At 41.8% G+C, this 24,007-nt stretch overlaps 1 protein-coding gene across 3 annotated transcripts in view; it reads left to right on the top strand.

Annotated features, from left to right (window-relative positions):
* The first annotated feature begins 10,256 nt into the window (after positions 1 to 10,256).
* The window catches only part of LOC106572331 (transcription factor 4), a 536,793-nt gene continuing 523,042 nt past the window's right edge, over positions 10,257 to 24,007 (top strand). Inside the window, exons 1-3 of one of the 3 annotated variants that reach the window (XM_082956961.1) lie at positions 10,257 to 10,815; positions 11,130 to 11,168; positions 13,172 to 13,241. In XM_082956961.1, coding sequence (XP_082813087.1) covers positions 10,744 to 10,815; positions 11,130 to 11,168; positions 13,172 to 13,241 — 181 coding nt within the window. In that variant the 5' untranslated portion in view covers positions 10,257 to 10,743. The remainder of the gene's footprint in view (positions 10,816 to 11,129; positions 11,169 to 13,171; positions 13,242 to 24,007) is intronic. The other 2 variants (XM_082956962.1, XM_082956953.1) reach the window with 2 other exon arrangements.

A 24,007-nucleotide genomic window follows, 5' to 3' on the forward strand; every position in this document is an offset into this window, starting at 1 on the left:
ACTGTGAAGAGACACACACTGAGGTACAGACACATGCATACGCACGCATTGTGATATTGATCGTATGGTCGTAGTATACATGTTGTATTGTAGATACGCAGTAGTGTAATAATGGAATATGATGTACTGTTTTATCTTTTGTTTTATATGTAATGTCAGTGCTTTAATATGTTTGGACCAGAGGAAGAGTAGCTGCTGCCTTCCTTCTTCAAGATCCCTTTTACCCTGTACAAATCTCCCACTTGACGACCACCAAAGCACACCCCCAGACCATCAAATTGCCTCCACCAACTTCTGACTTCAACTGTATATACTGTGTGTGTGTGTATGTGCATGTGTACAGTATATATATATTTTTTGCTGATATATATATATATATATATATATATCAGCAAAAAAAGAAACGGCCCTTTTTCAGGACCCTGTCTTTCAAAGATAATTCGTAAAAATCCAAATAACTTCACAGATCTTCATTGTAAAGGGTTTAAACACTGTTTCCCCATGCTTGTTCAATGAACCATACACAGTTAGTGAACATGCACCTGTGGAACGGTTGTTAAGACACTAACAGCTTACAATTAAGGTCACAGTTATGAAAACTTAGGACTCTAAAGAGGCCTTTCTACTGACTCTGAAAAACATCCAGTGGCCAGGGACTTTAATGCAAGGAAACTTAAATCCGTTTTACCAGCATGTTAAATCTGTAACCAGAGGGAAAAAACTCTAGACAGCATTTAATCCACACACAGAGACGCGTACAAAGCTCTCCCTCGCCCTCCATTTGGCAAATCTGGACAAAATTCTATCCTCCTGATTCCTGCTTACAAGCTATAACTAAAGCAGGAAGCACCAGTGACTCGGTCAATAAAGAAGTGGTCAGATGACGCAGATGCTAAACTACAGGACTGTTTTGCTGCACAGACTGGAATATGTCCCAGGAGTCTTCAGATACACTGAGTGGTAAACCACATCAGTCACTGGCTTCATCAATAAGTGCATCGATGACGTAGTCCCCACAGTGAACGTACGTACATACCCCAACCAGAAGCCATGGATTACAGGCAACATCCGCACTAGAGCTAAGGCTAGAGCTTTCGCTTTCAAGGAGTGGGACTCTAACCCGGACGGTTATAAGAAATCTCACTATGCCCTCCGATGAACCATCATTCAGGCAAAGCATCAATACAGGACTAAGTACTACAACGGCTCCGACGCTTGTCGGATATGGCAAGGCTTGCAAATTATTTCGGACCACAAAGGGAAGCACAGCTGCGAGCTGCCCATTGACACAAGCCCACGAGATGAGCTAAATTACTTCTGTGCTTTCTTCGAGGCAAGCAACACTGAAGCATGCATGAGAGCATCAGCTGTTCAGGACGACTGTGTGATCACGCTCTCCGTAGCCGATGTGAGTAAGACCTTTAAACAGGTCAACATTCACAAGGCCGCAGGGCCAGACGGATTACCAGGACGTGTGCTGCGAGCATGCGCTGACCAACTGTCAAGTGTCTTCACTGACATTTTCAACCTCTCCCTGTCCGAGTCTGTAACACCAACATGTTTCAAGCAGACCAGCCTAGTCCCTGTTCCCAAGAACACTAAGGTAACCTGCCTAAACGTCTACCTACCTGTAGCACTCACGTCCGTAGTCATGAAGTGCTTTGAAAAGCTGGTCATGGCTCACATCAACACCATTATCCCAGAAACCCTAGACCCACTCCAATTTGCATACCGCCCCAACAGATCCACAGATGATGCAACCTCTATTGCATTCCACACTGCCCTTTCCCACCTGGACAAAAGGAACACCTATGTGAGAATGCTATTCGCTGACTACAGCTCAGCACTCAACACTATAGGGCCCTCAAACTCATCACTAAGCTAAGGACCCTGGGACTAACCACCTCCCTCTGCAACTAGATCCTGGACTTCCTGACGGGCCGCCCCCAGGTGGTGAGGGTAGGTAACAACACATCCGCCACGCTGATCCTCAACATGTGGGGCCCTTCAGGGGTGTGTGCTCAGCCCCCTCCTGTACTCCCTGTTCACTCATGACTGCGTGGCCAAGCACGACTCCAACACCATCATTAAGTTTGCCAACGACACAACATTGGTAGGCCTGATCACTGAAATTGATGAGACAGCCTATAGGGAGGAGGTCAGAGACCTGCCGGGTGGTGCCAGAATAACAACCTCTCCCTCAACGTAACCAAGACTAAGGAGATGATTGTGGACTACAGGAAAAGGAGGACCGAGCACACCCCCATTCTCATCGACGGGGCTGTAGTGGAGCAGGTTGAGAGCTTCAAGTTCCTTGGTATCCACATCAACAACAAACTTTCATGCTCCAAATACACCAAGACAGTCGTGAAGAGGGCACGACAATGCCTATTCCCCCTCAGGAAACTGAAAAAATTTGGCATGAGTCCTCAAAAAGTTCTACAACTGCACCATCGAGAGCATCCTGACTGGTTGCATCACTGCCTGGTATGGCAACTGCTCATCCTCAGACCGCAAGGCACTACAGAGGGTAGTGCGTATGGGCCAGTACATCACTTGGGCCAAGCTGCCTGCCATCCAGGACCTCTATACCAGGCAGTGTCAGAGGAATGCCCTAAAAAAATTTAAAAACTCCAGCCACCCTAGTCATAGACTGTTCTGTCTGCTACCGCACGGCAAGCAGTACTGGAGCGCCAAGTCTAGGTGCAAGAGGATTCTAAACCGCTTCTACCCCCAAAACATAAGACTCCTGAACAGCAAATCAAATGGCCCTTCTAGACTATTTGTCGTCGTCACTTCCCATCTTTTACGCTGCTGTTACTTATCTCTGCATAGTCACTTTAATAACTCTACCTACATGTACATACTACCTCAATTACCCCGACTAACTGGTGCCCCCACACATTGACTCTGTACCGGTACCCCCTGTATATAGCCTCCACATTGACTATGTACCGGTACCTCCTGTATATAGCCTCCACATTGACTCTGTACTGGTACCCCCTGTATATAGCCTCCACCTTGACTCTGTACCGGTACCCCCTGTATATAGCCTCCACATTGACTCTGTAGCGGTACCCCCTGTATATAGCCTCCACATTGACTCTGTACCGGTACCCCCTGTATATAGCCTCCACATTGACTCTGTACCGGTACCCCCTGTATATAGCCTCCACATTGACTCTGTAGCGGTACCCCCTGTATATAGCCTCCACATTGACTCTGTACCGGTACCCCCTGTATATAGCCTCCACATTGACTCTGTACCGGTACCTCCTGTATAGAGCCTCCACATTGACTCTGTACCGGTACCCCCTGTATATAGCCTCCACATTGACTCTGTACCGTAACACCCTGTATATGGCCTCCACATTGACTCTGTACCGGTACCCCCTGTATATAGCCTCCACATTGACTCTGTACCGGTACCCCCTGTATATAGCCTCCACATTGACTCTGTACCGGTACCCCCTGTATATAGCCTCCACATTGACTCTGTACCGGTACCCCCTGTATATAGCCTCCACATTGACTCTGTACCGTAACACCCTGTATATAGCCTCCACATTGACTCTGTACCGGTACCCCCTGTATATAGCCCCCACATTGACTCTGTACCGGTACCCCCTGTATATAGCCCCCACATTGACTCTGTACCGGTACCCCCTGTATATAGCCTCCACATTGACTCTGTACCGGTACCCCCTGTATATAGCCTCCACATTGACTCTGTACCGGTACCCCCTGTATATAGCCTCCACATTGACTCTGTACTGGTACCCCGTGTATATAGCCTCCACATTGACTCTGTACCAGTACCCCCTGTATATAGCCTCCACATTGACTCTGTACCGTAACACCCTGTATATAGCCTCCACATTGACTCTGTACTGGTACCCCGTGTATATAGCCTCCACATTGACTCTGTACCAGTACCCCCTGTATATAGTCTCGCCGCTGTATATAGTCTCGCTGCTGCTCTTTTTTACTTATCTATTTTTTTACTTTACACTTATTTTTCTTAAAACTGCATTGTTGGTTAAGGGCTTCTAAGTAAGCATTTCACTCTTGTATTTGGCGCATGTGACAAATAAATGTTGTTTTGTTTTGTTTTGTTTCAAATATAATCCATGTTTTTTTATAAGTTGATGTCCATTTTCATTCAACGAATGTATTCTTCTTTCTACATTTCATCGCATCCAAACTTTCCAAAGTGCCTTTTTCATGAAGTGAAACATTTTTCAAAAGATTTTCTGCCTCGGAAATGAACCTAGTTTCTCCCTCTGACCTCAGTGGCACCTGTACAAACCACTGTACCATCTGCTTGGCTCTCCCTCCTTTCCAAATGCGCGCACACACACACACACACACACACACACACACACACACACACACACACACACACACACACACACACACACACACACACACACACACACACACACACACACACACACACACACACACACACACTAGGGATAAACTAAACTATCCCCATCAAAAAAACTAAAACAGTGAGTGTGCTGACCAACCAGACCACCATTTGGAATGACAACAGCCTGTAACTGAAGATGTCTGTGGTCTGTGCCTCTCAGCAGGAGGGCTCAGGAGGGCAGTGGAGAGCTGAGGGGAGGAATGTGGCGTAATCCGATCCCTGAGACCCGGCTCTGTTATGATCCCACTACAATCCCAGGACGCTATCAAAGGGTATTAACTCTGGTTTACTGTTCTGTTCCGTTCTCCTGCTTTTCTCACTGTTCTCTCTCTCTCTCTCTCTCTCTCTCTCTCTCTCTCCTTCTCTCTCTTTCTCTCACTCACTCTCCATGTCTCTCCCTCTGTATTTCTCACTCACTCATTCTCTCTCTCTCTCTCTCTCTGCAGCTGCATTCTTCCACAGGTTCTTTTTGCAAAACATGATGTTTTCAAGCCACAGCTATTCAGGCTGTATGTGTTTATATAATGAATTCTTCATAATGACTCACCCCTATATTACCACAATGTCCAGATTTAAAATGCATTCCTCTCCTCTTTTTTCTCTCTCTCACTAATTCTCGCCCTCTCTCTCTCTTTATCTCACTCTTTCTCTTTATCTCTCTCTCTTTCTCTCGCTAACCCTCTGTCTCAATTCAATTTGAAGGGCTTTATTGGCATGAGAAAAATGTTTACATTGCCAAAGCAAGTTAAATAGATAATAAACAACCAGAAATTAACAGTAAACATTAAACTCACAAAAGTTTCAAAGGAATAGAGACATTTCAAATGTTATATTATAGCTATTTACAGTCTCTCTCTCTCTCTCTCTCTCTAACAGCTTGGTACTTTTTTTAGCTGGTTACAGCACGGCGTGTACTCATCACTGATTAGCTAGAATAGTTTTCTCTCTTTACACCTGCTACTTCCACAATGCTCCTCTTAAACCTCCGGCAGACAATCAATCAACATCCTGTCTTCAGTACTTGTGGAATGTGTACTATTCTGTGAAAGTGTCTTGGACGTACATAATAAATATTATTGATTTACATAATATATCGACATAAAGTGGCTGTTTCAGGTTACACTCCTCACTAAAACCCTTTTCAGGATTTAACATAGATGTAACATTTAGAATTTTTTTTAAAATTTTAAAAGCAAGTCTCTGACTGTTGTTGTGTGAAATAACTTAGTACTACATTTTATCCTTGGAATGAAACACCTTTTACATGCACGTGGAGAAATGTTCTATAACATGTGCATGCAAAAATTATAAAGAATATTAGACCATTTAATTAATAGCCAGGACTATGCATGTTATGACTATAGCCAGGCTTAGGAATTTGTCCAAAAATACTAATGCTAATTACTACAAAAATACTAATACTAATTACTACAAAAATACTAATACTAATTACTACAAAAATACTAATACTAATTACTACAAAAATACTAATACTAATTACTACAAAAATACTAATACCAATTACTACAAAAATACTAATTACTACAAAAATACTAATACTAATTACTACAAAAATACTAATGCTTATTTCATCCCTATGAATGGTATGATACCCTAATGTTACCCGTGTAATACCAGTGACCTACTAAGGCCCAACACACACTGTAATAAGCACAGATTCAGTACAGCTCTTTGATTAAATCCCTCATCCTCCACGCAACCGCCCCAGCTCAGTGGTCAGTCAGTCAGTATGTCACAAATTACACCCTATTCCCTATATAGTGCACTACTTTTGACCAGGGCCCATAAGGCTAGAACTATATAAGAAATAGGGTGCCATTGAGTCAAACACTCAATCATGGACACTCTTACTGACAGTTGTTGGCTGCTTTGTGTAATGTATTGTTGTCTTTATCTTCTTGACCTTTGTGTGTTGTGATGTGTGTTTTTGTCCTATATTTATATTGTATTTATTTATTTATTTTTAATCCCATGTCCCCGTCCCCGCAGGAGGCCTTTTGCCTTTTGGTAGGCCGTCATTGTAAATAAGAATTTGTTCTTAACTGACTTGCCTAGTTAAATAAAGGTTAAATAAATAAAATATATAAATACAAGTTGAGATGCACAGTGTCTTTGTGATAAGAGTGAAGATGGCCCTAACACTAACACTAAAACAAATCTCTCCAAAATCAAATATTACACGGTAATAAGTGATAAATTGTTGTGATAAAGTGGTAAGTGATGATCATTATAATAATAATTGTAATAAAGTGGTAAGTGATAATCATGATAATTGTGAATAAGTGATAATAATAATAATTGCGATAAGGGATATATCCCAAAACAAACGTGATATCAACACCACCATAGTGGGTTTTTTTTTTTTTTTTTTTTTTGCCCTCTCGTAAAACGTAGCTGTCAACAAAACAGTTTTCAAGCACTGATGATAAAACCTGACATCTTCTCTGAAAAGAGAGGAGCTCTCGCTCTCTGGATACATTCAAATGGCACCCTGTAGTCCGAATATAGCGCACTACATTTGACCAGGGACCAGCACAGAGCTCTCATCAAAAGTAGTGCACTATATAGAGAATAGGATGTAATTTAGGATGTGAGATGCACACTAGATTCTACATGCGGACCCACGCTACAGGCTTATCAGCTTAGTGTGAGTCCTCAGAATCTTCTTGATAAGAAGCTGAAAGCTATTGCTTTTTAACATTATATGGTTACTCTTTCATATACTCTGAAGATAATTTTAACTTTCTGTTTCTTGTTTGTCTAAATGAAGGAGATCAATTTAAATAAAAACAGTATCAACATAGTTATTTGTTTAAAGCAATACACCCCATAAATATAGAAAACTGCTGAAAAACAGTGAGGATGGCTATGTGTGATGAGGAGAGGAAGCAAAACATTGCCTACTACACATCTCTCAGACAAATACAGAATAAACGTTTCACAGTGAAACAGATTTGTATGTACTTGTACAACAAAAATGTCAACACAGTAATTTCTAAAGAAAAAAAATATTGTCCATCTTTAAAACATTTCTGATCGGCACCACTCAGTTTATTCTGGTCAACGTTACCGGTCTTGGAGAATGATTTACGTCGCCGGATGTGGACGAAACCAGGAAAAAAAAGTGGGCTGTCACTAATTACCACAGCCACAAAGTCCCAATTGGATATATCCTAAAAAATTAATGAAAACAAAATAATGTGCTTTTTTTTTTTGGTCTTAATTTAACACTAGGCATGAGGTTAGCAGGCACAAGGTAAGCAGTGTGGTTTTAAGTTTATGGTTAAGGTTTGAAGAAGATAAAGTGTAGAAATAGGCGGGGTTTAGCCATAATTCAGACTTTGTGTCTGTGGTAACTAGTGACACACGGCTGAGAGCTAGACCAGAGCAATGGAAAAGTAGACAGCTAGCCTGGTAGCTAACTGCACAGGATGTGAAAACTAAACCAAACGTCTAATTTAAAGCAGCCCCTGGATGTACAACTACGTTTTGCTGCAAAGTTGACCCTAAACTGGAAAACATATTTGAGTTTTCAAACAAATGTAGTCGCTAACATCGTAGAGAAGAGAAATATTTTTAGATAGCTCCGCTAGCACAGGCAAAAGTCGTCAGCTATCGTTGAGTTTTACACATAGAGAGCAAATCAAATATATACACTTTTGTGGATTACGTAAACATATCAAACTAAGGTAATTTAATTACATTTTTTATGTTGGTGCAACTTATTTACAACAAGGACAGTTGGCGACATACCCAGTATGTGGATTTCATAAAAACTGTTTTGTCAGACAAGTTGGAATCGTCTCACTTCTGTGCCTGTCTGGCTAACGTCGCAACAAGCCAGTCTGACATGCCAGTCTCAACAAGCCAGTCTGAAGCCAGTCTGATAAGCCAGTCTGACAAGCCAGTCTGAACAAGCCAGTCTGACAAGCCAGTCTCAACAAGCCAGTCTGACAAGCCAGTCTCAACAAGCCAGTCTCAACAAGCCAGTCTGAAGCCAGTCTCAACAAGCCAGTCTGAAGCCAGTCTGATAAGCCAGTCTGACAAGCCAGTCTGAAGCCAGTCTGACAAGCCAGTCTCAACAAGCCAGTCTGACAAGCCAGTCTCAACAAGCCAGTCTGACAAGCCAGTCTCAACAAGCCAGTCTGACAAGCCAGTCTCAACAAGCCAGTCTGAAGCCAGTCTCAACAAGCCAGTCTGAAGCCAGTCTCAACAAGCCAGTCTGAATCCAGTCTGACAAGCCAGTCTGATAAGCCAGTCTGACAAGCCAGTCTGATAAGCCAGTCTGACAAGCCAGTCTCAACAAGCCAGTCTCAACAAGCCAGTCTGGACAAGCCAGTCTTAACAAGCCAGTCTCAACAAGCCAGTCTGACAAGCCAGTCTGAACAAGCCAGTCTGACAAGCCAGTCTGAACAAGCCAGTCTGAACAAGCCAGTCTCAACAAGCCAGTCTGACAAGCCAGTCTCAACAAGCCAGTCTGAAGCCAGTCTCAACAAGCCAGTCTGAAGCCAGTCTGACAAGCCAGTCTGATAAGCCAGTCTGACAAGCCAGTCTGATAAGCCAGTCTGACAAGCCAGTCTGAACAAGCCAGTCTGACAAGCCAGTCTGATAAGCCAGTCTGACAAGCCAGTCTGAAGCCAGTCTGATAAGCCAGTCTGACAAGCCAGTCTGACAAGCCAGTCTCAACAAGCCAGTCTGACAAGCCAGTCTGAACAAGCCAGTCTGACAAGCCAGTCTGATAAGCCAGTCTGACAAGCCAGTCTGATAAGCCAGTCTCAACAAGCCAGTCTGAAGCCAGTCTGACAAGCCAGTCTGAACAAGCCAGTATCAACAAGCCAGTCTCAACAAGCCAGTCTGAACAAGCCAGTCTGACAAGCCAGTCTGCTAAAACTTTTCTATTGGTTGCAGACGAAGACACCATTGTTGATTGATCAATCAAACGTGTAACGGGTATTTGTGACAGTTCGTGTCGGTATCTATCCACCGTTAACCCCTCAAAACAGACAGGCACCGTTTTATGACAGTATTTAGCGGAAGAAAAACAACAACATGTTAGCCAGTCCACGTTAGCTGTGTTAGTCTCTTAGCTCTGAAAATAGGGCAAAAATAGGCACTTATTTTATGTAACGTTAAAATAGGTTTTATTTACACGTTTCATCGCCTGTGATAGAACAGTATAGTCTACCTGTGTTGATGCCAAAAACACAACTCACCTATAGTCCCACTATATTTCAGTAGATACTGGAAATAACGTTCGCAGTCTTGTCAGCATCATTTAGAGACTCCCAGCAGCTACAGTGTTGCAGGTAGAAATCAATGATCTCAAGCCTCAATTTACACAAATACATACAACCCAGTGAACAGGGGCTTTGTTATCTTGTAATGACATCAAATATTTTTCACAATTTTAAAAGTAGAATAGCTACTATCGATATAAAAGTTATTTTCAACATCAGCGGGAATATCTATCCATAATGTACCAACCAAGATTTTCTGTGGTTTGACATGTTGACAGATCGACATTCACTCACCTGCTCACGATATTCTGTTGAACACAAATATATCGGCGTTTTAAACCCATCAATGAAAACAAAGATTTATTTTATGGAATATCAATCACTTGTATTATATCCCCTTTGTAATGTACATTTCAACGCACCAAATACAGGGCAGCAGAAGTGCAGGTATCGATATATTAAAAGGTAGCTAGGTGGCTGTAGAAACCAACGTTATTAAGACTGTTATTCTGTCACACGCACATGGGGCTCAAACTCAGCTCCGTGGAAATGAATACAAGTCCTCAATGATCACGTTCCCATTTACAAACGGATATTTACAAACGTTCTGTCATACTTTCACTGCCTGTGTTGGCTTAGTTTAACAAGTCCGTTTTCTATACATTTTCCGCTGTCTTTATAACGTTTATTTATTTATTTATTTTTCTATGCACGGGATTGTCACTTGATCTCCCGGTTAAACTGCCTTTTGCACAGTCAGAACTGGACTTTGGGAAACATTCGTATTGTGTCTAGTTTCTTTCATACAATTACCGGATTCTTGTTTTGTTTAAATCTAAATCTCATGTGGCACAAGGATGCGTTGAAATATAATAGATTTTAATGCAAAGTGGAATTTGCGCGATTCCGGGTTCCCGGTCGTGTGTTGATTGTGAGGAAGATCTCATACAGTGAGCGATAAGGTCGGCACCCCTCCTATCGGTGCGAGAACTGGCGTCCTCTGACCGCTATTTGTTTCCATGTTTTTTAGGTTTGTGTGATTTTACTAAAATGCATCACCAACAGCGAATGGCTGCCATAGGGACAGACAAAGAACTGAGCGACTTATTGGATTTCAGTGCGGTAAGCAATTGTTATAATATTGCAATGACCGAAACCAAGGCACCGACCTATCGGCGGCTGTTTATATTTTTTGATTTGTATGGCAATAGATAGACTCATGTTTTTTTTGGTATTCATTGTGAGATAGGCTATTTCTTTAAAAGTGTTATTTTTTTTTTTATTCTTCTCTGTACGTCTTTAACTCAAGGGTAAACAATATGATTTAAAGAAAGTTAAAAAGAATTGTGGTTTTCTATTACTAAGTGTTTTTTTTTCTTCCAAAAATATGTGCAGAGAAATATGATATTGCATTAGTAATTGTGTTGTTTCTATAGATGCGAAACAGCGATTTGAAAATGTTCCCAACATCAATGGTAGTATATCCCCTTTTAAGTATTTTTTCCTTGTTTCATTCTGTGCTAGAATAGAACATGATGAATAAGTTTTTCTCCTTGTCTTTTTATGCATTCTAGTGACAGCTCTCTCTGTCTATAGACCAGTCCCAGTCATAACTGCATGCGGGAGTAGCCCCATAAGACATAATAACAAATAGTCGATGCTTTATAACACATATGTTAAAGGTACTTTTCCAATGTCTATATTTTTATTTAATGTTAGGAATAACGAATAGTTGACTTTATTCAGACCTGTTCTGGTTGTGTCAAATATTTGTCTTTATAGAAACGCTTTATGTTCGTAAGTTTGGACAAGGAAACGTGCCTACGGTCATGTTTTCATTAACCAATAATGCTCGCAACTCTTGGTCAACTTCGAGCTAGCTGTCTGAGAAAAATATATAATGCGCTTTTTATGTATCAGGGTTAGAAAAAAAAATCCTACTTGATAATCCAGACATTTGGTCAGTGTTTTTACAGTTAGATAGGCCTACTTATAGCTACAGTATTACATCGCTGTTATTTCTGAGTAGGCTATAGGCACATTTTTCATATCCTCATTTTAAGGATACATATAGAATACACCCACTAGGGCTATAAGGATACATATAGAATACACCCACTAGGGCTATAAGGATACATATAGAATACACCCACTAGGGCTATAAGGATACATATAGAATACACCCACTAGGGCTATAAGGATACATATAGAATACACCCACTAGGGCTATAAGGATACATATAGAATACACCCACTAGGGCTATAAGGATACATATAGAATACACCCACTAGGGCTATAAGGATACATATAGAATACACCCACTAGGGCTATAAGGATACATATAGAATACACCCACTAGGGCTATAAGGATACATATAGAATACACCCACTAGGGCTATAAGGATACATATAGAATACACCCACTAGGGCTATAAGGATACATATAGAATACACCCACCAAGGGCTATAAGGATACATATAGAATACACCCACTAGGGCTATAAGGATACATATAGAATACACCCACTAGGGCTATAAGGATACATATAGAATACACCCACTAGGGCTATAAGGATACATATAGAATACACCCACTAGGGCTATAAGGATACATATAGAATACACCCACTAGGGCTATAAGGATACATATAGAATACACCCACCAAGGGCTATAAGGATACATATAGAATACACCCACTAGGGCTATAAGGATACATATAGAATACACCCACTAGGGCTATAAGGATACATATAGAATACACCCACTAGGGCTATAAGGATACATATAGAATACACCCACCAAGGGCTATAAGGATACATATAGAATACACCCACTAGGGCTATAAGGATACATATAGAATACACCCACTAGGGCTATAAGGATACATATAGAATACACCCACTAGGGCTATAAGGATACATATAGAATACACCCACTAGGGCTATAAGGATACATATAGAATACACCCACTAGGGCTATAAGGATACATATAGAATACACCCACTAGGGCTATAAGGATACATATAGAATACACCCACTAGGGCTATAAGGATACATATAGAATACACCCACTAGGGCTCTAAGGATACATATAGAATACACCCACTAGGGCTATAAGGATACATATAGAATACACCCACTAGGGCTATAAGGATACATATAGAATACACCCACTAGGGCTATATCGATGTCCACATGTAGCATATACAGCAGAGATAGTCCATCAGGGAAATACCATTAGGGTATGGGTATGTGAAGCACCCTCTTGAAATTGGCTTGTGTTCCCACCATAGACCATTCTTATGCTTTATTGTGTTAGTGTGTTACAGCCTGATAATAATACTACACAGTCATTAAAAAAAAAAAACGTTTTCACTAGAACACATACTATTATTGATTGATTGATTTATTATTTAACTTTCAAACAATAAAAGAGCGTCTCTTGTAAAGTACCTTACTGTTTATTTTTCTTCCAGATGTTCTCTCCTCCTGTTAGTGGTAAAAACGGACCAATCTCCCTGGGAAGTGGACATTTTGCAGGCTCAAGTATGTCAATCACAACTCATTTAAATAACTCAATTCTAGTTGTGGATATTGCACATGTTGTTTAACATACCGTTGTTATCATTTTATTTTGTAGCGTCACATTTGTTCTCTTGTTAACAAGTTTACATATATTATCGGAGATGTCTTTTAACCTCTGGGGCACACACTGGTTGAATCAACATTGTCTCCATGTCATTTCAATGAAATTCCGTTGAACCGACATTGAATTGATGTTGAATAGACGTTTGTGCCTAATGGGTTAGCTTTGTGCATCAGATATTACATTGTACACCACACACACACACACACACACACACACACACACACACACACACACACACACACACACACACACACACACACACACACACACACACAATCAAACGTATAAATCATACACTATTATCAATAACCCTTTTTAAAGCTGTGAATATCTCTGTTGGTATTGACCGTGATAGTAGTGGGTTTACATGTGCTGTATAGTACATTGAAATTGTTCACACGTCTTTGGGACCTCCCACTCACTAGCCCCCGTAGCTGAGAATACCTGATGTTTCTTTAAGCGTCTGGCCTCAATGAAGACTCCTTTCCTCTTTGGGTATTAACAGCAGGTGTATCATACGAGTGGCAGTTCTACTACATACAGTTCAACTATACCGCCAATTTTCTGTGGGTTTAAAAGAGAGCGATGCTGAATTCTTTTTTTTTTTTTTTTTAACGCTGTTGTCGTTTGTAGACCTATGTGGTTTGCGGTTCACTATTTTGTCTCTGTAGCACAGTGGCAGACATGTTTGTGTTTTGGAATAGACTTTGCATTGTCATTTCTCTCAATAGGTAGGCTATTTCTCTCTGTAGGTACAGTAGGCTATTTCTCTCTATACTGTAGGTAGACTATTTCTCTCTATACTGTAGGTAGGCTATTTCTCTCTATACTGTAGGTAGACTAATTCTCTCTATACTGTAGGTAGACTATTTCTCTCTATACTGTAGGTAGACTATTTCTCTCTATACTGTAGCTAGTCTATTTCTCTCTATACTGTAGGTAGGTCATTTCTTTCTGTAGGTAGGTCATTTCATGTGGCTTTGTAGCATAATTTGTATCGTCATATTCCAATGCACCACTATATCAAGATTTTAATTTCTGCTATGGTAACGTACCAGTGGATATTGTACTTGTGGTGTGTTAAAGAGCAGTGGATGTGCGACAAAGGAATATATGTCAAATATATATATACTGTGAGAGAAAAAAGTATTTGATCCCTTGCTGATTTTGTTCGTTTGCCCACTGACAAAGAAATGATCAGTCTATAATTTTAATGGTAGGTTTATTTGAACAGTGAGAGACAGAATAACAACCAAACAAATCCAGAAAAACGCATGTCAAAAATTTTATAAATTGATTTGCATTTTAATGAAAATAAGTATTTGACCCCTCTGCAAAACATGACTTAGTACTTGGTGGCAAAACCCTTGTTGGCAATCACAGAGGTCAGACATTTCTTGTAGTTGGCCACCAGGTTTGCATACATCTCAGGAGGGATTTTGTCCCACTCCTCTTTGCAGATCTTCTCCAAGTCATTAAGGTTTCGAGGCTGACGTTTGGCAACTCGAACCTTCAGATCCCTCCACAGATTTTCTATGGGATTAAGGTCTGGAGACTGGCTAGGCCACTCCAGGACCTTAATGTGCTTCTTCTTGAGCCACTCCTTTATTGCCTTGGCCGTGTGTTTTGGGTCATTGTCATGCTGGAATACCCATCCACGGCCCATTTTCAATGCCCTGGCTGAGGGAAGGAGGTTCTCACCCAAGATTTGACGGTACATGGCCCCGTCCATCGTCCCTTTGATGAGGTGAAGTTGTCCTGTCCCCTTAGCAGAAAACACCCCCAAAGCATAATGTTTCCACCTCCATTTTTGACGGTGGGGATGGTGTTATTGGGGTCATAGGCAGCATTCCTCCTCCTCCAAACACGGCGAGTTGAGTTGATGCCAAAGAGCTCCATGTTGGTCTCATCTGACCACAACACTTTCACCAGTTGTCCTCTGAATCATTCAGATGTTCATTGGCAAACTTCAGACGGGCATGTATATGTGCTTTCTTGAGCAGGGGGACCTTGCGGGCGCTGCAGGATTTCAGTCCTTCACGGCGTAGTGTGTTACCAATTGTTTTCTTGGTGACTATGGTCCCAGCTGCCTTGAGATCATTGACAAGATCCTCCCGTGTAGTTCTGGGCTGATTCCTCCCCGTTCTCATGATCATTGCAACTCCATGAGGTGAGATCTTGCATGGAGCCCCAGGCCGAGGGAGATTGACAGTTCTTTTGTGTTTCTTCCATTTGAGAATAATCGCACCTACTGTAGTCACCTTCTCACCAAGCTGCTTGGCGACGGTCTTGTAGCCCATTCCAGCCTAGTGTAAGTCCACAATCTTGTCCCTGACAATTTTGGAGAGCTCTTTGGTTTTGGCCATGGTGGAGAGTTTGGAATCTGATTGATTGCTTCTGTGGACAGGTGTCTTTTATACAGGTAACAAGCTGAGATTAGGAGCACTCCCTTTAAGAGTGTTCAAATAAACCTACCATTAAAATTATAGACTGATCATTTCTTTGTCAGTGGGCAAACGTACAAAATCAGCAGGGAATCAAATACTTTTTTCCCTCACTGTATATACAGTACCGGAAAGAATTTGGACACACCTACTCATTCCAGGGTTTTTGTTTATTTTTTACTGTTTTGTACATTGTAGAATAATAGTGAAGACATTCAAACTATGAAATAACACATGGAATCATGTAGTAACCAAAAGTGTTAAACAAATGAAAATATATTTTATATTCGAGATTCTTCAAAGTAGCCACCCTTTGCCTTGTTGACAACTTTGCACACGCTTGGCATTCTCTCAACCAGCTTCATGAGGTAGTCACCTGGAATGCATTTAAATTAACAGGTGTGCCTTGTTAAAAGTTAAGTTGTGGAATTTATTTCCTTAATGTGGTTGAGCCAATCAGTTGTGTTGTGACAAGGTAGGGGTGGTATACAGAAGATATCCCTATTTGGTAAAAGACCCAAGTCCATATTATGGCAAGAACAGCTCAAATAAATAAAGATAAATGACAGTCCATCATTACTTTAAGACATGAAGGTCAGTCAATCTCTAAATATTCACGAACTTTGAAAGTTTCTTCAAGTGCAGTTGCAAAAACCATCAAGCGCTGTGATGAAACTGTCTCTCACGAGGACCGTCAACCCAGAGTTACCTCTATTGCAGAGGATAAGTCCATTAGAGTTAACTGCATCTCAGATTGCAGCCCAAACAAATGCTTCACAGAGTTCAAGTAACAGACGCATCTCAACATCAACTGTTCAGAGGAGACTGCGTGAATCAGGCCTTCATGGTCAAATTTCTGCAAAGAAACCACTACTAAAGAACACCATTTATAAGAAGAGACTTGCTTGGGCCAAGAAACACGAGCAATGCACATTAGACCGGTGGAAATCTGTCCTTTGATCTGATGAGTCTAAATTTGAAATTGTTGGTTCTTTGTGAGAGTAGGTGAACGGATGATCTCTGCATGTGTGGTTCCCACCATGAAGCATGGAGGAGGAGGTGTGACGGTGTGGGGGTGCTTTGCTGGTGACACTGTCAGTGATTTATTTAAAATTCAAGGCACACTTAATCAGCATGGCTACCACAGCATTCAGCAGCAATACGCCATCCCATCTGGTTTGCGCTTAGTGGAGCTATCATTAGTTTTTCAACAGGACAATGACCTAAAACACACCTCAAGGCTGTGTAAGGGCTATTTGACCAAGCAGGAGAGTGATGGAGTGCTGCATCAGATGACCTGGCCTCCATAATTACCCGACCTCAACACAGTTCAGATGGTTTGGGATAATTTGGACCACAGAGTGAAGGAAAAGCAGCATAAGTGCTCAGCATATTTGGGAACTCCTTCAAGATGGTTGGAAAAGCATTGATCATAAAGCTGCTTGAGAGAATTTCAAGAGTGTGCAAAGCTGTCATCAAGGCAAAGGGTGGCTACTTTGTAGAATCTAAAATAGATAATCTATTTTGATTTGTTTAACACTTTTTTGATTACTACATGATTCCATATGTGTTATTTCATAGTTTTGATGTCTTCACTATTATTCTACAGTGTAGAAAACAGTAAAAAAGTAAAGAAAAATCCTGGAATGAGTAGGTGTTTCCAAACTTTTGACTGGTACTGTATATATATATAAATATATATATCTTTAAACATTTTCTGAAAGGGGAGAAGAGATTCTGGCATGGATAGTGTCCTGGTTTTTTGTAGGTGTTGAATGAGTCAGTTCCTAACTTAGACCATGCTACTGATGCACGGCTTCCTGTTTCTAAGGAGGCCACTGCTTCCTGTTTCTAAGGAGGCCACTGCTATCTGTCTCTAAGGAGGGCACTGCTTCCTGTTTCTAAGGAGGCCACTGCTTCCTGTTTCTAAGGAGGCCACTGCTTCCTGTCTCTAAGGCGGACACTGCTTCCTGTCTCTAAGGAGGCCACTGCTTCCTGTTTCTAAGGAGGCCACTGCTTCCTGTCTCTACGGAGGCCACTGCTTCCTGTGTCTAAGGAGGCCACTGCTTCCTGTCTCTAAGGAGGCCACTGCTTCCTGTGTCTAAGGAGGCCACTGCTTCCTGTCTCTAAGGAGGCCACTGCTTCCTGTGTCTAAGGGGGCCACTGCTTCCTGTCTCTAAGGAGGCCACTGCTTCCTGTGTCTAAGGAGGCCACTGCTTCCTGTGTCTAAGGAGGCCACTGCTTCCTGTCTCTGAGGAGGCCACTGCTTCCTGTCTCTAAGGAGGCCACTGCTTCCTGTCTCTAAGGAGGCCACTGCTTCCTGTTTCTAAAGAGGCCTAAGCACAGTGTTGTTTGTGTATGGATGAATGTGTGGTTGACAAGCCTAATGCCAATGCATAGGCCTAGTCTATCACGGAGTTGGATTAAGCATTTAATATTGAATCACCCACATTTTTTATTTTTTTTAATAATGGCAATATGGGATTATCCTAAAATATAATGACACGTAACTCTTTCATCTTCTAGATACCTCGCTCGCTCACTGTCTGTTTTTAAGATCCCAATGGTTATTTAAGGTCTTGGCAACTTCCATGTTACGCTCCTCGTTTTAGGCTGCGTCCCTAATGCCATTATAGTTCACTACTTTCACTACTTTACTTTAAAGAAGTGCACTTTATAGGGAGTAGGGTGCCATGTGAATTGTATTGTAGGGTGGCAAGGAAGGGTGGGAGGCGGGTACGAACACTGCTCTACCCTGTTGCCACGCAACTTGGAATTGGCAAACGATAGAGGGGAGGAAATGTTTAATAAAAGTGTGAATTGACAAACAAAGAAGAAGAAAAATAAATAAATAAATAAATGAAAACCCCAAATCTTATAAGTGTACTGTACACAGACCTAAATGTAAGCTATTTTTATTTTATTTATCTTTTCAAGCTGAAACATCAGAGGAGGTGATCACTAAAAATCCATCTGTGGCATTTCTATTTTTCTTTTGTGAGAGAAAAGCAAAGCTGTACATAAACAGTCAGTGAAGCTCAGCCCCTCTTCTGGCTGTGCCAGAGTTCCGTGTGTGTGTGTGTGTGTGTGTGTGTGTGTGTGTGTGTGTGTGTGTGTGTGTGTGTGTGTGTGTGTGTGTGTGTGTGTGTGTGTGTGTGTGTATGTGTGTGTGTGTGTGTGTGTGTCTCTGTGACAGAGTTCCACTGTATGAGGAGAGATTTGGGTGAAGGCGGAAGATAGGCCCTGATGGCATGCCATATTTTTGTTCTCCTAATCGGGCATAGCATTATTAAGACACCGTTCAGGGGTAAATACTGTCTTAATAATATCCTGCAACGTTCCATTTGATCTACTTCTACACAGACTCTGTTCCAAATGGCGTCCTATATAGGAGGTTAAAAACTTGTGCTATGTAGGGAATAGGATGCCGTTTGGGACGTAGACAGATAAAGTACTTCCAATGCAAGCCTGACTGTTCCCTGCTTTCTCTATTCAACATGATCTGTTTTGGTCACGCCTGTCAGTCAAAAAGAGACTGATTACATTCAAAATAAAGACGAAACAAGGAGAAGAGGGAAGCGAAACCTGGATTCCTTCCATATCGCCCAGCCGTATTCCTAGCCCCTTTCTCATCTCTCTCTCTCCTCTTCCCATCTCTCTCTGTCTCTCTCTCTCTCTCTCTCTCTCTCTCTCTCTCTCTCTCTCTCTGTCTCTCTCTCTGTCTCCTCTTCCCGTCTCTCTCTCTTTGCCTCTCTCTCCTCTTCCCGTCTCTCTCTCTGCTCTTCCCATCTCTCTCCCTGCCTCTCTCTTTCTTTCTATCTATCTCTTTTCTCTTTTCTCTCTCTCTCTCCCTCCTCTCTCTGCCTCTGAGACTAGTTTTAAATTGTCTTACTCTCAGGAAGCAGAACGGGCCTGACAAAAAAAACCTGAGCCATGCTGTAATTACTGCTGCGGATTAGGAATTAATGGGTGTTTTAGCTATAATGGCAGATATTATTAGCAATATTTATAGTATTTAATGCTAATAATTACTAGCTCTAATAAAGATAATAATTTCAAGGTTGTATCTGAGTCGTGTACTATTTTTCTCCTCAAAACCTCATAGGTTGATATTAATAATTGATTCATAAGTCTCCACAATGTGTTTTTAAGCCACCGAGACAATTTCCCGTGGCTTGAGCGACATATAAACCACAGACACTAAAGCTTTATGATGTTACTAAAGTCATTTGTGATGGAGATGTGTGCAGTTATTTCCATTAAAGTTAAAGCTGTAATTCAAGGTTGATTTGAAGAAGTGCCACTTTAATTCATTTAAAGTCGTTTCCGTTGAAATCCAGAGGATGGCAGAGGATTGTAGTCTGATTAGGATGGATGGACATGGATGTTTTATACTGAGGATTGTATTTCTGAAGAGTTACTTTATAGTCTGATTAGGATGGACATGGACATTGTCTGCAGTCTAATCAGCTGTGGCCTATGTATAAGCATGTCAATGGTCAACTCAAACCCATACACAACATCTAGGCCTTGTGTAAGTGGAGACTTTCTATATTTAAACGACTTAAATATGTCAGTTGATTACATAAAAATAAATAAAGAAGGGAGCACGAAAGGGACCTTGAAAAAAAAACAATAGCAATTGTGGGTTTACCAATTTCAGATTTAAATACAAACCTGAATTTAAAATGTTCTTTCACTGGCCTTTCACACCTATCCCATAATGTCAAAGTCAAATGTTTTTATTTTTACATTTTTAATTTTTTTTAATTATTCATTACAAATGAAATCTGAAATGTCTTGAGTCAATAAGTTTTCAAACCCTTTGTTATGTTCCAAAACATGCATCCTGTTTGCAACAAGGCATTAAAGGAATACTGCAAAAAATGTGGCGAAGCAATTCACTTTTTGTCCTGAATACAAAGTGTTATATTTGGGGCAAATCTAATACAACACATGACTGAGAATCACTCTCCATATTTTCAAGCATAGTGGTGGCTGCATCGTGTTATGGGTATCCTTGTAATCGTTAAGGGCTGGGGAGTTTTTCAGGATGAAAAGAAACAGAATGAAGCTAAACACAGGCTAAATCCTAGAGGGAAAAACCTGGTTCAGTCTGCTTTCCACCAGACACTGGGAGATGAATTCACCTGACTGCGTGGCCACACATGTCTCCAACTCATCACATTTGCAGACGCCTGATTACCAACAATGACGAGACAGTCTACAGGAAGGACGTGAGGGCCCTGGCGGAGTGGTGCCAGGAAAATAACCTGTCCCTCAACGTCAACAAAACAAAGGAGCTGGTTGTGGACTTCAGGAAACAGCAGAGACAGCACGCCCCCCCCATCCACATCGACAGGATGAAAAGCTTAAAGTTCCTGGAAACAGACAGTGTGTTGAAGAAGGTGCAACAGAGCTTCTTCAACCTCAGGAGGCTGAAGAAATGTGGCTTTGCCCCTAAGACCCTCACAAACTTCTACAGATGCACCACTGAGAGCATCTTGTCGGGCTGTATCACCGCCTGGTACAGCAACCGCAGTGCTCTCCAGAGGGTGGTGTGGTCAGCCCAACGCATCATCGAGGGCACGCTGCCTGCCCTCCGGGACATCTACACCACCCGGTGTCACAGGAAGGCCAAGAAGATCATCAAGGACCTCAGCCACCAAAGCCACGGCCTGTTCACCCTGCTATCATCTACAAGGCAGAAACAGTACAGGTACAAAGCTGGGACTGCGAGAGACTGATAAACAGCTTTTTTCTCCAGGCCATAAGATTGTTGCAGGGTCCCCACGAGCCGGCTACCACCCGGTACTCTACCCTGAACCTTAGTCAATGTTCTCTCTCTGTCTCTCTCTCTCTGTCTTTGTCTCTCTCTGTCTCTCTCCCTGTCTATGTCTCTCTCTCTGTCTGTCCCTCTCTCTGTCTGTCTCTCTTTCTATCTTCCTCTCTCTCTCTCCCTCTCTCTCTCATACACACACACAGAGAGAGAGAGAGAGAGCGTGTTGGTTTTATCGACTGTCAATCACCACCTTCCGGAGACACCTGAAACCCCACCTCTTTAAGGAATACCTAGGATAGGATAAAGTAATCCTTCTAACCCCCCCCCCCCCCCCCCCCTAAAAGATTTAGATGTACTATTGTAAAGTGGTTGTTCCACTGGATATCATAAGGTGAATGCACCATTTTGTAAGTCGCTCTGGATAAGAGCGTCTGCTAAATGACTTAAATGTAAATGTTAGGGAAGAGGAGTCCCTCCTTGGCTCTTAGACCTTAGTGTTGCGATGTTAAGTAGGTATCCTTAGTGTTGCGATGTTAAGTAGGTATCATTAGTGTTGCGATGTTAAGTAGGTATCCTTAGTGTTGCGATGTTAACTAGGTAACCTTAGTGTTGCGATGTTAAGTCGGTATCCTTAGTGTTGCGATGTTAAGTAGGTATCATTAGTGTTGCGATGTTAAGTAGGTATCCTTAGTGTTGCGATGTTAAGTAGGTATCCTTAGTGTTGCGATGTTAAGTAGGTATCCTTAGTGTTGCGATGTTAAGTAGGTATCCTTAGTGTTGCGATGTTAAGTAGGTATCCTTAGTGTTGCGATGTTAAGTAGGTATCCTTAGTGTTGCGATGTTAACTAGGTAACCTTAGTGTTGCGATGTTAAGTAGGTATCCTTAGTGTTGCGATGTTAAGTAGGTATCCTTAGTGTTGCGATGTTAAGTAGGTATCCTTAGTGTTGCGATGTTAAGTAGGTATCCTTAGTGTTGCGATGTTAAGTAGGTATCCTTAGTGTTGCGATGTTAAGTAGGTATCCTTAGTGTTGCGATGTTAAGTAGGTATCCTTAGTGTTGCGATGTTAAGTAGGTATCCTTAGTGTTGCGATGTTAAGTAGGTATCCTTAGTGTTGCGATGTTAACTAGGTAACCTTAGTGTTGCGATGTTAAGTAGGTATCCTTAGTGTTGCGATGTTAAGTAGGTATCCTTAGTGTTGCGATGTTAAGTAGGTATCCTTAGTGTTGCGATGTTAAGTAGGTACCCTTAGTGTTGCGATGTTAACTAGGTAACCTTAGTGTTGCGATGTTAAGTCGGTATCCTTAGTGTTGCGATGTTAAGTAGGTATCCTTAGTGTTGCGATGTTAAGTAGGTATCCTTAGTGTTGCGATGTTAAGTCGGTATCCTTAGTGTTGCGATGTTAAGTAGGTAACCTTAGTGTTGCGATGTTAAGTAGGTATCCTTAGTGTTGCGATGTTAAGTAGGTATCCTTAGTGTTGCGATGTTAAGTAGGTAACCTTAGTGTTGCGATGTTAAGTAGGTATCCTTAGTGTTGCGATGTTAAGTAGGTATCCTTAGTGTTGCGATGTTAAGTAGGTATCCTTAGTGTTGCGATGTTAAGTAGGTATCCTTAGTGTTGCGATGTTAAGGAGGTATCCTTAGTGTTGCGATGTTAAGTAGGTATCCTTAGTGTTGCGATGTTAAGTCGGTATCCTTAGTGTTGCGATGTTAAGTAGGTATCCTTAGTGTTGCGATGTCAGACGTCCTTTGTCCTCCTCTTGTCGTGTCCCGTGTATATATGTATTTACATCTTTTCGTCGCATAAGTTTTTATATATTTTTTTCTAAAAACTGAACCTCAAAACACTCTCCTGCAACCCGCCTCACCAATTAAAAAAAAGTATTATTTACCTCAAATCTGAAATCCACAACAGAAGCTAGCCAGAGGTTAGCCAGAGGTTAGCCAGTTCACTGGCTAATGTCGGATTTCAGCTAGCCACGGTTGGCGGTCATCAGCTATCCCTTAGCTCGAAAAGCTATCGCCAGTTTTGTACAGCGTGACTCAGACCAGAGCACACCGGACCTATTTTCTCTCCATATCCCCGGATTTCTACCGCAGGCTCTGGACATCTACACCTGGATCTTGTAGCTAGCTTGCTGCTACCTGAGTGACTATTGGCTAACGTCGGTCCCGGAGCTAACACCAATTATTCCGGAGCTAGCCAGCTGAAGAGTTCCATCAGCCACTCCTGGGCTACAATCACCTATCCGGACCCGTTTTACTGCCGATGCGGAGCCCCATTGGGCCTTCACGACTGAACTACCGACGTTATCTGCCCGAGGGAGTTATTCCAACTGGCCCCTCCGTCGCAACGTAACCGGAACGCCCATCTGCGGCCCGCTAATCGTTAGCTGTCTTATCGGCTGCTATCTGAATAGGTCTATCGGACAATTTTC

Source organism: Salmo salar, chromosome 01 (assembly GCF_965601325.2).
Source record: "Salmo salar chromosome 01, fSalSal1, whole genome shotgun sequence".
In the NCBI taxonomy this organism is placed as follows: Eukaryota; Metazoa; Chordata; class Actinopteri; order Salmoniformes; family Salmonidae; genus Salmo; species Salmo salar.